The following is a 13,918-nucleotide window of genomic DNA, read 5'->3' on the forward strand; positions in this document are numbered from 1 at the left end:
AAAATACAGGATACTCTCCAAATGATTGCTATGGGCTAAAGTCAAGGCAGGTGCTCCTGGGCAGCTCTCCAGCCTGATCCCAATGCTGGGGCGATGGATGCTCCATCAGCTCCGGATCAGATCAAACTCCTCAGAAACCAAATGTGCTTCGCTGGTGCCAAGAAATTAAGTGACATTTACTCAGGCACCAGGAAAGCATGAAATTTTAAACCTCAGTACACAGAAGTATTCAAATAAACCCTTCAACCGTAGCCTGCATAGATAAATTACATCATAATAATGTAGGGGATGGTGGAAAAGCGAAGTCAAACCCAGGTTAAATCCAGGTGGTGCCATCCTCTAGCAGAGGCTGTTATTTAAGATTTTGCTTTTTCAAATGGCAATTTTTCTCTAAGTGCAACTCATGCAGTCACTAGTTTAACTCACACCACCTAAAACACCCTCTGCTTTCATCCAGTCGCACCCTCTGGCTGTTCCGTCGCTTTGTGACTCTCTGTATTCACCACGAAAGGACCAAAGGAGACCGACACGTGGAGCAGAACCTCTGGACCTGGCCGGGCACGAACATGAGTTTTGTTGCAGAGAATCTGTCCTATGTACGTCCCGAAACTGGAAGACCAAAACACCTGCCCGCCTTGGAAAGCTGTCTGTGCAACGTGTGCTCCACAGGACTGCGCTGGAAACAGCTTTGTTTTCAGAAAAGCGACTTTGTTAAACAACAAAAAAATTATGTTTTATGAGCAAGCTTTTACGGGACAGGGGGAGTGGGGGTCTGTGATTGCAGCCTCCTCCGGATAAAGAGATGCACACACCGCTATTATTTGTGCTACTCAACCCTTATCTATAATTAAGCTAATCTTCCTCATGGGAAGGCACTGAAAGCATCAGTAGAACAGCAGTATTTGGGGTTTGTAGTGCTTCGTTCTGTGGGGATCTGATGAAGCTGAACATGAGGAAAAAGGATATTTACACTGTTAGAGCGAACAACACGGCCTTCCCCACCACACGCTCACACTTGGACATTCCAGTTACAATCCAAATCAGAAATACTGTCTCTCAATGAAAACACCCTGTGGATTCACTAAACACCCTGCTTCTGTTTTGCTTTACAGCTCTTCCAGGGATTTCTATTTTCACACTCAGTTCAACCCTGCAACTGCTGGAATAGAAAACAACAAACCTTTTTCCACTCAACCCAACTGGACTTCACACCTGAGTTTTCTGCAATTAAACAAACTAGAGCAAAATAACCTCTAGTTTTACCCCTTAATAAAACTCAGCCATAGAGACGGGGAGTCTCTGGTGGGTTGGGCACGTTACCCTCCCTGGGGCAGGTTCATCTCAAGGCTCTTCAGGACTCGGGATCCCACCAGAGATGCAGAGACAGCGGCCACCGTGTCCCCCCTTTCCCAAAGCTCCTCTATTTTATATTTTCCTCCTTTTGCAGGAACTCGGTAGCATTTATTCACCTTCACATGGCGACACCAGCACACACACCCCGCTTTGTCTTCACTCATTCGTATGGATCTCCAGCAAACCTTCACGTTCCCTTCTGCTGCGTTTAAACCCAAGTTACTATCAGTCAATACCTATTTATTGCCACTGCTCGCTAAATAATCGATGGGACTCGGAGGAAACATAAAAATACTTAATGACTAATCCATCTGCTTGCGCTTAAATAAGAAAACGCAAGTAAGGTGTCCTTGGGCGCAGGAAATAAATGAAACATCACAAGAAGCTGGAGAAAGCGCAGCGTGCAAAAGAATGGATGATAATAGAGATATCCCAGGCCAGCAGCAGATGGTTTGAGCAGCAGCAGATGTGTTTCCAGCAGAACCAATTAAATGGTTGCAGCATTGCATTACACCTGCATGTTTTTAATGGGCATTTCCTGCAAACTGGCGTACGAGGGCACAGTTTCAAAGCAGGCAAAGCAGATATTAATTCATGATGATAAACATGAACATAAAATTCACCTGCAACAAAGCAGAAATTGCATAAGTGAAAAGAATCTTCTTTATGTAAGGATAAGGTTTTGAAAATCGGTGTCACAGTGAGTGGGGACTTGCTGCCCCCATCCATGTCTCATTTATATCGCCAAAAAATACGTGTAACTCGTTAAAAAGCAAGACAAACAAAAAACGTGCTAACTTGAAAAATTACCCTCACCACCCACCTTATTTTAAGATAAATATAATCCTCCCCACCCACCTTTATCTTAAGATAAATACAGGTAGTGGTTTCATAATATACGGTATGGAGTGAAGACTCTGAGCGAAACATCAGCTATAAATGCCTGGAGAAAATATGCTTACAATTCCTAACATAAAAAATCTCCTCATTCCAGTCAAGGGGTCAATATTGCCAATACTTCCACAAATAAAGCATTGCATGGCTGCGTGTCGCGCTTTTAAAGCTTATTCTATGGCAAAAGATTAAGACTTTAAATGTTTCTTTACCCTATAAACACACCTGTGATGTGTGATATTTAAACACACGTATTTTAGAGAGAAAGGCAGAGGCGAATTAAACTTTTACACTGCCAGTTTTCTCCAGGCAATAAATAAAACAATATCAGTTTCAGTGAAATAGCTATCAATGGGAACATTCCTACGGATACAACTCATCCTGCACGAAGGTGTTTCTCCAGTCCACGCCTCAGGAAGGGTTTCAAGAGACGGCAGACTTGAAAATAAACTTCCAGCTTTTGCTTTAAATACCCAGCACCAAGGAGGGAAAGTTCAGCAGTAAAATTACTGAAATACTTGAAGAATTTTGACAGGTAAGGAAAATGGTTTTAAAATGGTTTAAAAATATTTTTACATTTTCTTCCATTTTTTCCTTTGTAAAGCTTTTTCATTTTCTTCCATTTTTTGTCTTTCAAAATATTTTTCCATTTTCTTCCATTTTTCCTTTTATTTTCCTTTCTTTTCTTCTTTTCCCTTCTTCTTCTTATAAGGCTCCATTTGTTTTGTTTTCCTTTTTTACTTTATAAAATTTTCCACTTTTTAAATTATTTTTGTGTTTCCCTTTTTTTTACATTTAAAAATTTTCCTTTTTTCTTTTTTATTTTTTCCTATTTTTATTTTAAAATTTTTTCCATTTTTCTTTTTAAATTATTTTTGTGTTTTCCTTTCTTTTACGTTTTAAAATTTTCCATTTTTCTTTTTTTTCTTTCTTTTTTATTCTTCCTATTTTTACTTGAATTTTTTTCCATTTTTCTTTTTAAATTATTTTTCATTTTTTCCTTTTTCACCTTTTAAAATTTTTCCATTTTCCTTTTTAAATGATTTTTTATTTTTTCCTTTTTAAAATTTTCCATTTTTCTTTTTCCTTTTTCATTTTTCCCATTTTGTCCTTTCTATTTTCCCATTTTCCTTTTCATTCTTTCCACTTTCCTTTTCAAGCCCGCTCTCCTGCGCTCCGATGCCGCCGTCCTGCAGGTGACGGGGTGGCCACACAGATGTCACCGTGGGATCACCCCCCCCATTAAGTGACCTTCCTTTGGCAGGAGTGCACTGGTGGCTCTCACAACCCTCCAGCACTAAAACGCTAAACAGGTAGCGGAAGAGTGAAAATGTTTATCAAGAGCTCTTACTTCCCAAATTGATACGCTCATTATCAGCCTAATTATATAATTACACTTGAAAGGAGGATTGCGCATCATCTGCTGGGTAAATCTCGGTAAAAAACAAGCATCTATATCATAATCCCAAATTAAAACTATAAAGTATTATATTTAAATTCTCAATAATGCTCAATAAAGCGCTTGGAAAACAATGTAACTTTGCATTTTAGCCTTATTTTAATAAACTAGGTAAGAACCGGATCGTCACTGAGTATGAAGACGATAAAGAGGTTTTGCAAGGCACTAAGTGTTCAGAGAAACGGAACTATTATGTGCATTATCTTTTTCAGCTGACTGTGCAAATGCAAGGTCTATTTGGAGCATGTAATTATTTCCATTCAATGATTAGATACGGTATTTTAATGCATAAATTGACATAACTGCCGACATTCAGGAATATACGGGCTGAGTGGGATGAGATATGCTGAACCAACTTGAAAAATAAGTGAATAAAGCTGCCAGGAATATTGTGCTGGTGACAGGAACAGGCTGAGAAGGTCCATACATGCAAATCTATCCGGGTATATAACATGTATGTGCTTACAGGGGTTGGAAATAATTAAACAATAAATAACTTGCATGTGAGAGACAAAGGTGTTGGTTTAGCAGCAAAGAACTACCTGGGCTGTGATCCTGCCCTGTTGATTTACATCAATTACACTGAGAATTCAATGGCTAACGGTGAAAAGAACAGAAAGCTGGTTGCTAAGTACACTAACTGAGACTAGTTAATATTAAGCTGTGAGTTTGTTTTAATTAGAGATGCTGATAAAAGACCAATACAGAGCAAAGGAGAGAGAATTTAAATAAAGGAATACGCAGCACCTGGCTTCGTAGCTTGGCACGTTTTGCCTCACTGGGATGAGGTCGGAAAGCACTGATTTTGGGTGCTTTGCATGCCCAAGGAGTCAGGAAAGACCATTTCCTGCAGACAGGAAAGGGCGAGGATTTGTACCAATTTGGGAGGAAAGTCTCCTCTCCCAGCTCTGTCACCCAGCACCATTTCAACCTTGTCAGAAACAAGATGGGCTTCGGAGCCACGAACATCAGAACACAGGTGACACGCAGCAGCTCCTCCGCTTTTCAGAATCAAGTTTCCTTATTATTTTTTCCTAAGAAAGGGAATTAATTCAATTTGAAGCGTACCCAGTATTTCTGAGACTTTTCGAAACGCTCCTGAATTCTTTGGCTCTGATGGCTGTGATCACGCTGCAGACTCTCAGGCTCCTGCCAAGAAAAACTCTAAACTCCCTGTCAAATGCAATATTTCTACTGAAACAAATGGGAAGTATTCCTTATGACAATTATACTTTGTGATCTTGCTCAGGTTTTCAAACCCATCCAAGCTTCAGCCGCTCTTCACTCCAAAACACACAGCGAAAACAAAACTGCATCCTTGCCCCACATGCCAGTGAAATACTCTACAAATAGAGTATTTTTTCTACAAGAATTGTTCCTCCTCTTCTCACTATGCGGCAAATTAAGCCTATTTTTCAACTCCAAATGTTCTGCAGAGTATTTAATCTGTACGGGTTTCCTTTTTTTAATATAGGTTAGATACATTCGAAATTCTGGTTCCTAACTCATCAGAGCACGTGTCACAACCAGGCAAGAAACAGATACAGAACGGCCCAATTCAAGGGTAACCAAAATTACCGACTTTTTCTCTTATGCACACACAGCTTCTATGAAGAAAAGGGAAGGCAGCAATTTCAAATATGTCTAAGACCACAAAAAATGTCAGGTGGGCTCTTCGTCAGTGGTGGATTTTTACAAGCAGACAGCATCAAGAAAGCAATTTACAACTTGTTTGATCCAGACTTTTACCTTGAAATATAATTACTAGGCGTGCACCCTAATTATGCCAAGAAATATATTTAACACGGCGCCACCGTGAAGAGCCATTGGTTCCTCCTTCTCCTAGGACATCGTCTAAGAAAGCAAATGAATCAGGTCCCGGAGGAGAACGGGAGAGACGAGTGTTCGCTGATAGATAAGAGCTTCAGAGACCTAATTACTAAAACGCAACTTTCTTTGTTCTCTAACAGAATTATCTACAGATCTGTACTTTTCAGATTAATAAACCAAGAGAAAAGCATGCCAGACAAAAGGATAAAAACCCAGCTTAATAATACTGCGAAATTATTTCTGACATTTAGAAATGACCTATTAAAAAAAAAATCTACTACTTCCTATGCATTTTTATCAAGACTTTTTTCAGTAAAATGCTATTGCCAACTTTATTTTCTAAAACTTCTAAGTACCTTTCTCCTCCATTTGCTTTTTAATTCTGAGGACCATCATCACCATCACATTTTAACTCTCAATGTAGCATATTGATAAATTACTCAAAAAAATATGAGAAAATATAAAGGAGACATACAATGAAATGCTTTGCAGTGCCTGAAACAGCAACACATTTAAAGTTTTGATTCATATAAATCTTGTGTTGCCAACATCACTGTTGATGATGACAACAGTTGATTACTGACCTAATGCCGTCTTTCTTTTTCAATTAAATTTTGTCCATAGGTTCTCTATTTGAATTACGTATCAAAATTTTGTGCAAATACGCACGCGTAAAAAAGAGGCCACATTCAGAAGCACTAAATTTCTGCTGATCTGTGCCCATTTCAGAAGCGAATTGCACTTTGTTTGCAGAAGGACTCTCTGTCTTTTTATCTTCCCTCTTTTTGGATGGAGACGGCATTTTCAGAGCCACCTTGGTATCACACTGGTGTAAAAGTAAGTGCATCCCACTGGATGTCAGACTTGAAAAACGGTTGTTAAAGACAGTCTCACATTTATACCTGTGCTCTGGAGCCTAAATTAAAATTGACCTGCAGCAGGAATTGGTCTTTTCAATGGGAGAAGGGATGTCTGCTCACCTCGGAACCCGGCTGATGAAACGCAGGCTAGAAAGCCTAATATTGGACATCCAAGTTAAAAAATATTGCTGACAAAATCCTCACCCACTGCTCGCTGGAACCTGGGAAATTGTAAAGGGAGGCGCAAAACTGACTATTCAAAGTGATTTCAGAAGCTAACGCAACGGGGACCAGACTCAAGTGCTAATGAGGAAACTTCAGAACGCCCATTCATTTGGCCTCTATGCGGCAGGTGTCCTTCTAGACAGTTTCACCACGGCTTTGGGCATCAAAAGCATCTGCATGATTCCAAACATCCATTTCGGGCACTTTCTACCCAGCTGAACTGCAGATACTGGCCAGTCCAGAAGATGACAGGTCAGTATTCACCACTCCTCCAAACCTGGAGAGCATCCATCCGTCTACTCATCCATCCACTAATCCATCCATCCATCTACCCATCCATCCATCTACCCATCCACCCATCCACCGCTTTGACTGAAGAAGGCCACACCAAGTAAGTTCTACATTCAAACTTAACCTTTTCCTCAGTACTAAATTCCTCACTCCAGCAACTCAGAATAGCTCAGTAGAAATTATTTGGAAACAAAGGATTAAAAACCAAACAAAACCCAACCAAACAGGTAACAAAATCCAAACGAACAAACAATCAAGGCTTATAGAGACTCCTGCCACAACCATATGGATCCCTGTTTAGAAGCCCCCAAAACAAAAAGCAAAGCAATGGAAGAGAGAAAGAGCGAGACAGAAATAGTTCCCATCCAGGATTTGGAAATGTTGCATTTAGGAATTAGAAAATCACAACACGGCCAATTTGAAAGTGTTTCTTAACTGAAATATTAACACATTTTAGAAAAGTATCCAGCAGCAGTTTCATCTGGCACTCTTCTTAAAACTGAAATTATTCTACCATGTATTATATATCACTGTTCTCATCACCTCTAAATGCACTTTGCTAATATCTCATTCAAATTGTATTGTATTTTAAATAGCCCTTAGTATGGTACTTTTAGAGCTTCAGCTCACCTCAATGCTTCAAAGCAACTAACTCCTCATCAGCTGAGAAAAACCTGCTGTCAAAGCAGAATATAAAAGCACGGAGAGCGCAAAGTATTCACCACATACATTTCGTGGTGAATATACGTTGTTAGTATTTGCATGCCTCACACTCAGATGAAAATGTACGCTTTCAGGGTAAATTATTAGAAATGCATTTCGTTCAACAAAAATGCAATGGGAACTTGCTATTATGAGACTGCACAAAATAAGAACTTAATAAGGGAGAAGTGAATTAAGGAATAGCTAAGCCCATGTGATATATTTATGGTTTGAACTTGACTGCGTCTTACATGGGTTTTGAATTCACTTTTACAACATATTAGACATTCATTTGTCAGCATTACATTTATTTTTTCCAATTTATTCCTTTCCTCTTGCAGAAGAACAGAAACCAATTATGTTAGAAACAGTCAGCTGAATTTTCTGTCACACGCCCCATTCTTTCAGCTTTAATTGGGTAGATATAATTACCAATTATAAAGGGCATCATCCTGCCTATCTCACAAAGTTCAATTTCCATATTTAAGAGGATGCTCTCACCGCGGTTGTTTCTCACTCATGGTATGTTTATCCTCTGCATTTTGTTAAATCCAGTACATGTGGAACCCATCATGCAAGTCCATCAGATGTGGCACATGGTGTCCGTTTAGTCGTGACAAACGCCAGCAGCTTTCACTGTGGACCTGTGGCACTTACGCGCATGTGCCTTACATTTACTCTTTCCCTTTTTCCAGACAGCTTTAGAGAACATCACACGACCAGGAAATAATCTCTCACCTGGGGATATGATATAGAAGAAGTCCTTGAACTCGTCCATCCAGACCTCGGCCAGCCTCCTGTTGTTCTTGTTGATGACGTGGCCGGTGCCCCCGGGGAAGGTGTACGGCGTGGCCTTGCGGAACACGTGCCCCACGTGCGAGCAGGTGACGATCTCCAGGGAGCCGCCGCACTGCCAGATCTGGAACCCAAACACGCACGGAACGGTGAGCCAGACAACTAGGAAACACACCCAGTTCACAGCAATGCTCTGGGGGACCGGGAGCGGCTCGCTCCTGATTTATTTCCCCCAGGTCACAATTCAAACATGGAATTTAAAGTAAAAGTTTATAAGGAAAGAGCAGGGGCACAACTCTTGGTAGCAGTGGAAACGCTTTAACTGCAACGTGGGCGAATGGTTCACATGGTTCTGTGGCCTCACAACATAAATATACACCAGCCGTGGCCTTAGGAAGGAGCCAGGCTGTAGTGGGTTAAGCTTAGGGGAGGGATGTCATCTGTGTATTTGACTTTTCCAGGATTTTAAATTATTAATATTAAATTATTATTATTATTATTATTATTTCAAAATATGTAAAGAAACAGAACTTTCACTTTCATACATATATATAAATAGATATCTGTCTCTATTTTTGAAAGCAGAGCGATGTTGATGCCCACCCCGAGCAAAGGTCCAGCAGATCTGGGTGAGCATCACAGACAGCGACAGAAAGCAGCAAGCACAGGTACTCTGAACATCACACAGCCACGAACATGACAAACCACAGAGGTGAAGCACGGACACAAAATGTATGTTCTCTGGTTCCTATGCTGGTGAATATCATGATCAACTCAAAAAAACAAAAATAGTTACAGGCAAAGAAGAGAATTTGATGAAGTTCTAGGTGCAAACTGTCCCTTTCTGCTACTGGAGACAAAATCTGTACTCTGAGTAATCTTGGTGCCTTCAAGACGTCTGCACAAATATATATATATAAAATAAAATAATTCTGGGCTATAAAACCCTGTTGATAAATGAAATAACCTATTTTCCTGTCAAATCACTAGTGTTTTGGTCTGATATGAATCAGTTTGCGTATTAACCACTGCTCTGCAAGGTTCCATCTCTCTGGGCTCTGAACAGAACTACGGAACAAACCAAAGGCTGAAGGTCCGGGTTTGCAGAACTGGAGACACAACACGGGCCACACAGCGAGGATTTCCATGGGATGCCCGCAGTGTTCGCGGCTCTGCTGTTCTGCCAGACAATATTTATTCCTCAGGATTCACTCCTCATTAAGTTTCACTGACATTTTTGGCATCATGAAAGGACTCACCAACTGCACAGCTCCTGATTTAGGCTCAGCCCACCCTTTCCTTTAGTCTCCTCCTAAGCAGCCAGCAGGACTGACATTTACAATACCTCTTGGTAATAAAACAGAGAGTTTAAGAACCATTGGGTGTTTTAAGCAGGAACGCTGGTACAGCCTTGTAATTAGAGCTCCTCCACACAGGCAGAAGTTACCATAGTAACTTAATGCAGATCTTACTTCATCAGGGCAAACCCTTTTATATAATTTCATTAGCATGCTAAGTGATATACTCTGCTGGGATAAGCAACGACAACATCAAGATATCCTTGTGTTTAACATCTTGTGCTTTGTGGCTCAGTGACAACCAGTTCAGGTGAGACCTGGAGCTGCTGATGCTGAGGAACGGGCGACTGCGCCAAAAAGGGAACGTGCACCAAACTGCCATAGATGCCACAGGTTCACTATGGCCAGGGCACTAACGAGCACATGCAATTATAGGAGCTTTTTGACCAAAAGCTCAGCATTTCCCCCAGGTTGCTCGTGCTCCCACTCCGACAACCAACTCAGCAAGAAATCCCTCCCACGCCAGCATTGTTTTAAAGATTTGTATCCCTGTACAGTTTTTTAAGCCCATTTTTGGCTCTGCTTGTACGATCTGATATCTCCTCCAGTTGTCACAGGAACGCAGATGAATCTGCAACTCCGTTCACAAGAAAAGGGTTTTTATCTTTTCAATAGTATTAAAAAGGCAAGCCAGCATTCCTCAGTATTCCCTGGGAAAACGACTCATATCACGGTTCGGGATTGTGGGATTCCAGAGCTGTGTTCCCAGCACAGAGCAGACACACTACAGTAATACACGTCATCACTCCTCATCACAACTATGCTGAACACCAGAATTGTCCCCGATTCTGAAACAAAGGGTTGCATTTGCCCACCTAAATTATCCCTGTTTCAATATAGGCATGAATTATTTAGAACTACCTTTGATTTCAAAGACATTTTAAAACCATTCCCATTACTGCATAAAACGACCGCATCAAACTCGGTCTGACCTCCCTGCAGCCCGCTCTCAGCGCTTTCTCCTTTTCTGTTATTTTTGAACACTGAGTCAATGCCAGTTCCCGCAAATCTCAGAAATATTTAAGGCTAATAATAATTTGCAGGCAAATAAAAATGAAACAACTTTGGGGCTTGACTCCTCATCTTAGAACAAGCAGTAAAAATACTCTTGTAGCTCTGCCGATGTCTGCGTGTGTTTGGGTGGCTGGAGGTTTAGATCGGATATCAGGATAAACTTCTTCAGGTTACAGAAACACCAAAAGGAAATGCTTTACACGCTAATAATTCTATTTATGCCATTTCAGAAAATATTTCTTTACATAAAGGGGTCCTTTGGTACATGAGTGTTTATTGATGATGGTGTCAGATTAAACATCTCGTGTACACGCACAGATCAAAGCTACGGTAAAAAATCCCCAAAGACTAGTGCAGTCAGCAAGCAAGCAAACACGTACACACAGTTACGTTAAATGAGTTAAGCTTGCTGGCTGCTATACAGTGATGCACGAGTCATAATGAGGAAAATGAAAGAAATCCTGAAAACTGTAATACCAAAGATGTCTATAATGAAATTGACCGGTAGATCTTGATTCCATATAGAAATTCAGGAATCCTGACATACAGAAAAATTAATGCAGTCCAAAGGAAGGGAAAAACGTGTGCTTTAAATGTAAGCATACAAATGTATTTTGAGTACAATCTCTGAGCAAACTCTGCTCCTAAAGTTAGTTAATATAGTGAAACAGCTAAGGAATACCGAAAAGCAGAGAGAGAGAGATTTCCAATCTGCTTGCCAGGTGATTGCGATTTATATACCCCAAATTCCGCTCGCCAACACACAAAATTAATGTCAATGTCAGGGTGAACTTCTGAAAATAACCTGGCATGAAATTTACATGTGCTATCATATCAGTATTTCCATGGATTGAATACTACACGAAGTTACAAGTGAATTAAACGTCCTTGCTCATTATTCATTTACTACAAGACTTCCTATGACAGTAAAGACAGAAATTTCAGAGGTGGAGAACAACACATGAATAAACCACACCACTTAGGAAACGTTTGCACACCCTCTTCTGCACTTCTACAGCTGCCGGAAAACCGAGAATACCCAGCAGTTCATTCCTGTTGGAGTAGAGTGGGCATTTCCTTTCTCCAGCCTTGCTTTGGCCTATTTGGATTATTCTAGCAAATAACCTTTTTTTTAATTTGTTCTTTTTTTTTTTTTTTTTTTCCTGATGAACTGATTATTTTTAATCCCCTTTCCAAAGCTATTTGAGCTCCTTTCTCACTATCACGTTGTCAGGGTATTCTCTGATTGGGAAAAAAACGCTGACAGAATTCAACAGCAAATTAAAACCGCAGGTTTGCAGGCGGCGGCTGGAGGAGCCTCCCCAGCCCCTCCATGCTCTTTGCTACCAATTTTCTGCATGTGTTTTACAGCAGATACATTTTTTAAACTAACAGGCCTTGGTGTTTTGTTGATCCAGCCATACTTGATGTACTCAACTATTTTGGTGATTTCCTTTACAGACGAAAGCTCTAAATACCAAGAAATTGCGTGGTTGCTGGCATTTCCACGGTCATCTCCCGGCACTGGAAGCACATCATTGTATTTCTGTTCTTGCCCTCTTATTAGGCTGATGCGCGTGTTCCAGGCTGGTAATAGCTCTTGAAATTCAACTGGGAAAATCTTCTGAGGATATAATGTCCTCTAATAGCGTCCCAAAACTCACGCAGTTCTTCTCCTCGCCCCCTCCGCCTCAGTTCTAACGAATAAAATAAGGGCAGAACTGCTTCCCCGCTTTTATCCCTGGGGCTCTCTGTGGAGAGCATGGCAACCCTCGGTCTTTGTTTTTCCACATATTTTATACTGACATTTTTAATTTAAAGACAAAATTCAGATCGCATGACAGCATCCTCTCTAAATTGATATAAGTTAAGCTCATCACTGGCTTACTCACACAGGCATTGAATAGAATTCAAGTCCAATTTGAAGTGAGACTCAAGCAATGATTATTTAGGGGAGGAAAAGAAAATAATAATAAAAACAAACCCTCCAAATATTATTAATATTACGCAAACCCCAAATCATCCCACCCAGGAGCTGAATGACCCACACCAGGAATCCCGACAGAGCAGAACAGCATGAGATGAAGACAGAAAACCACCATTAAATTGCTAAACTTCAGGTTTTGCACATATATTGGCATGATTCAAGCAAGAGCGTGCATTAAGGATATGGAGTTTAGGGCAGCTGGAAGCTGCAGATTTGCTCACATGCTGCTCTCAGCAGAAGATCAAACGCTTTCTGCCAAAATGAATCTATTACACCAGGGAGCACGAAAAGGCCGTGGAATTGGAAATTGTTTTATTCTGTTGCGCTTACAAGGCCTGACAGAAAAATGATCAATGCTTGTATCTTTGTTAACAAAAATAGCCCCTGCCAAAAGGAGCCCACAGAGAATCCGCTTCCAGCTATTCTCAATAAAAATCACCTTGTTTGCCCCTTTTTATTAAAGTTGGATTTTCAGGGAGTATAATTTTTATGACGTAAACCCAGTGTTCTTCCAAAATACAGTTAAATATTTTAGACCCCTCGCTAATGAGAATAGGACCTTTCGCAATAATGACACAAAATTGGTCCTGAAAAAGTGACAACAAACGCCAGCTTTGAGATTCTTCCCTCTGCCAGGGTTTAATGTGCAGCAGCAATTCTGATCTTAACATTTCGCTAAACTAGGTGAACATACTTCACGGAAATCACACACGCTGACACTTGGTGAAAAATAAGCAGCAATACACAGATTTAGCCTACGAGAGGCACATCTTTAACACTTTAAAGCAGTGCTGGGCTGCTAGGATCACTTCTAAAGACGTGAAAACAAGCTCACTAAAGGGCTTAAGTTAAAAGTAAACTCCTACATAGGGGCCTACATACATCCGAGGAATATTCTTAGGGGTCTCTACACCAAAAAATGTGGAAATCCACTGATCTAAGACGTTAACGCTCAGAAGAAGTAACTCTACCCTTCTGAATGATTACAGCTTATAGAAAATGGCCTGAAAGTGCTTTCAAATTCTCAGCTGATCCTCTCTAGAAATACCTGCTTCACAAATATCTTCAAAAGAGCTTCTGTCCATAGAAAACGGCCCACAAGCCCAGGCCGGACAGAAAATATGAAATGAAAAAGGAGGATATCGCCATG

The 13,918-nt window shown here is 40.5% G+C and overlaps 1 protein-coding gene across 4 annotated transcripts in view; it reads right to left on the bottom strand.

The window, feature by feature from the left end:
• Positions 1 to 13,918, bottom strand: part of GALNT13 (polypeptide N-acetylgalactosaminyltransferase 13) — a 111,177-nt gene that overhangs the window by 23,461 nt on the left and 73,798 nt on the right. For all 4 annotated transcript variants that reach the window (XM_065070147.1, XM_065070144.1, XM_065070146.1 and 1 more), the window contains exon 9: positions 8,353 to 8,533. In XM_065070147.1, coding sequence (XP_064926219.1) covers positions 8,353 to 8,533 — 181 coding nt within the window. The remainder of the gene's footprint in view (positions 1 to 8,352; positions 8,534 to 13,918) is intronic.

Source organism: Columba livia, chromosome 7, assembly GCF_036013475.1.
Source record: "Columba livia isolate bColLiv1 breed racing homer chromosome 7, bColLiv1.pat.W.v2, whole genome shotgun sequence".
In the NCBI taxonomy this organism is placed as follows: domain Eukaryota; kingdom Metazoa; phylum Chordata; class Aves; order Columbiformes; family Columbidae; genus Columba; species Columba livia.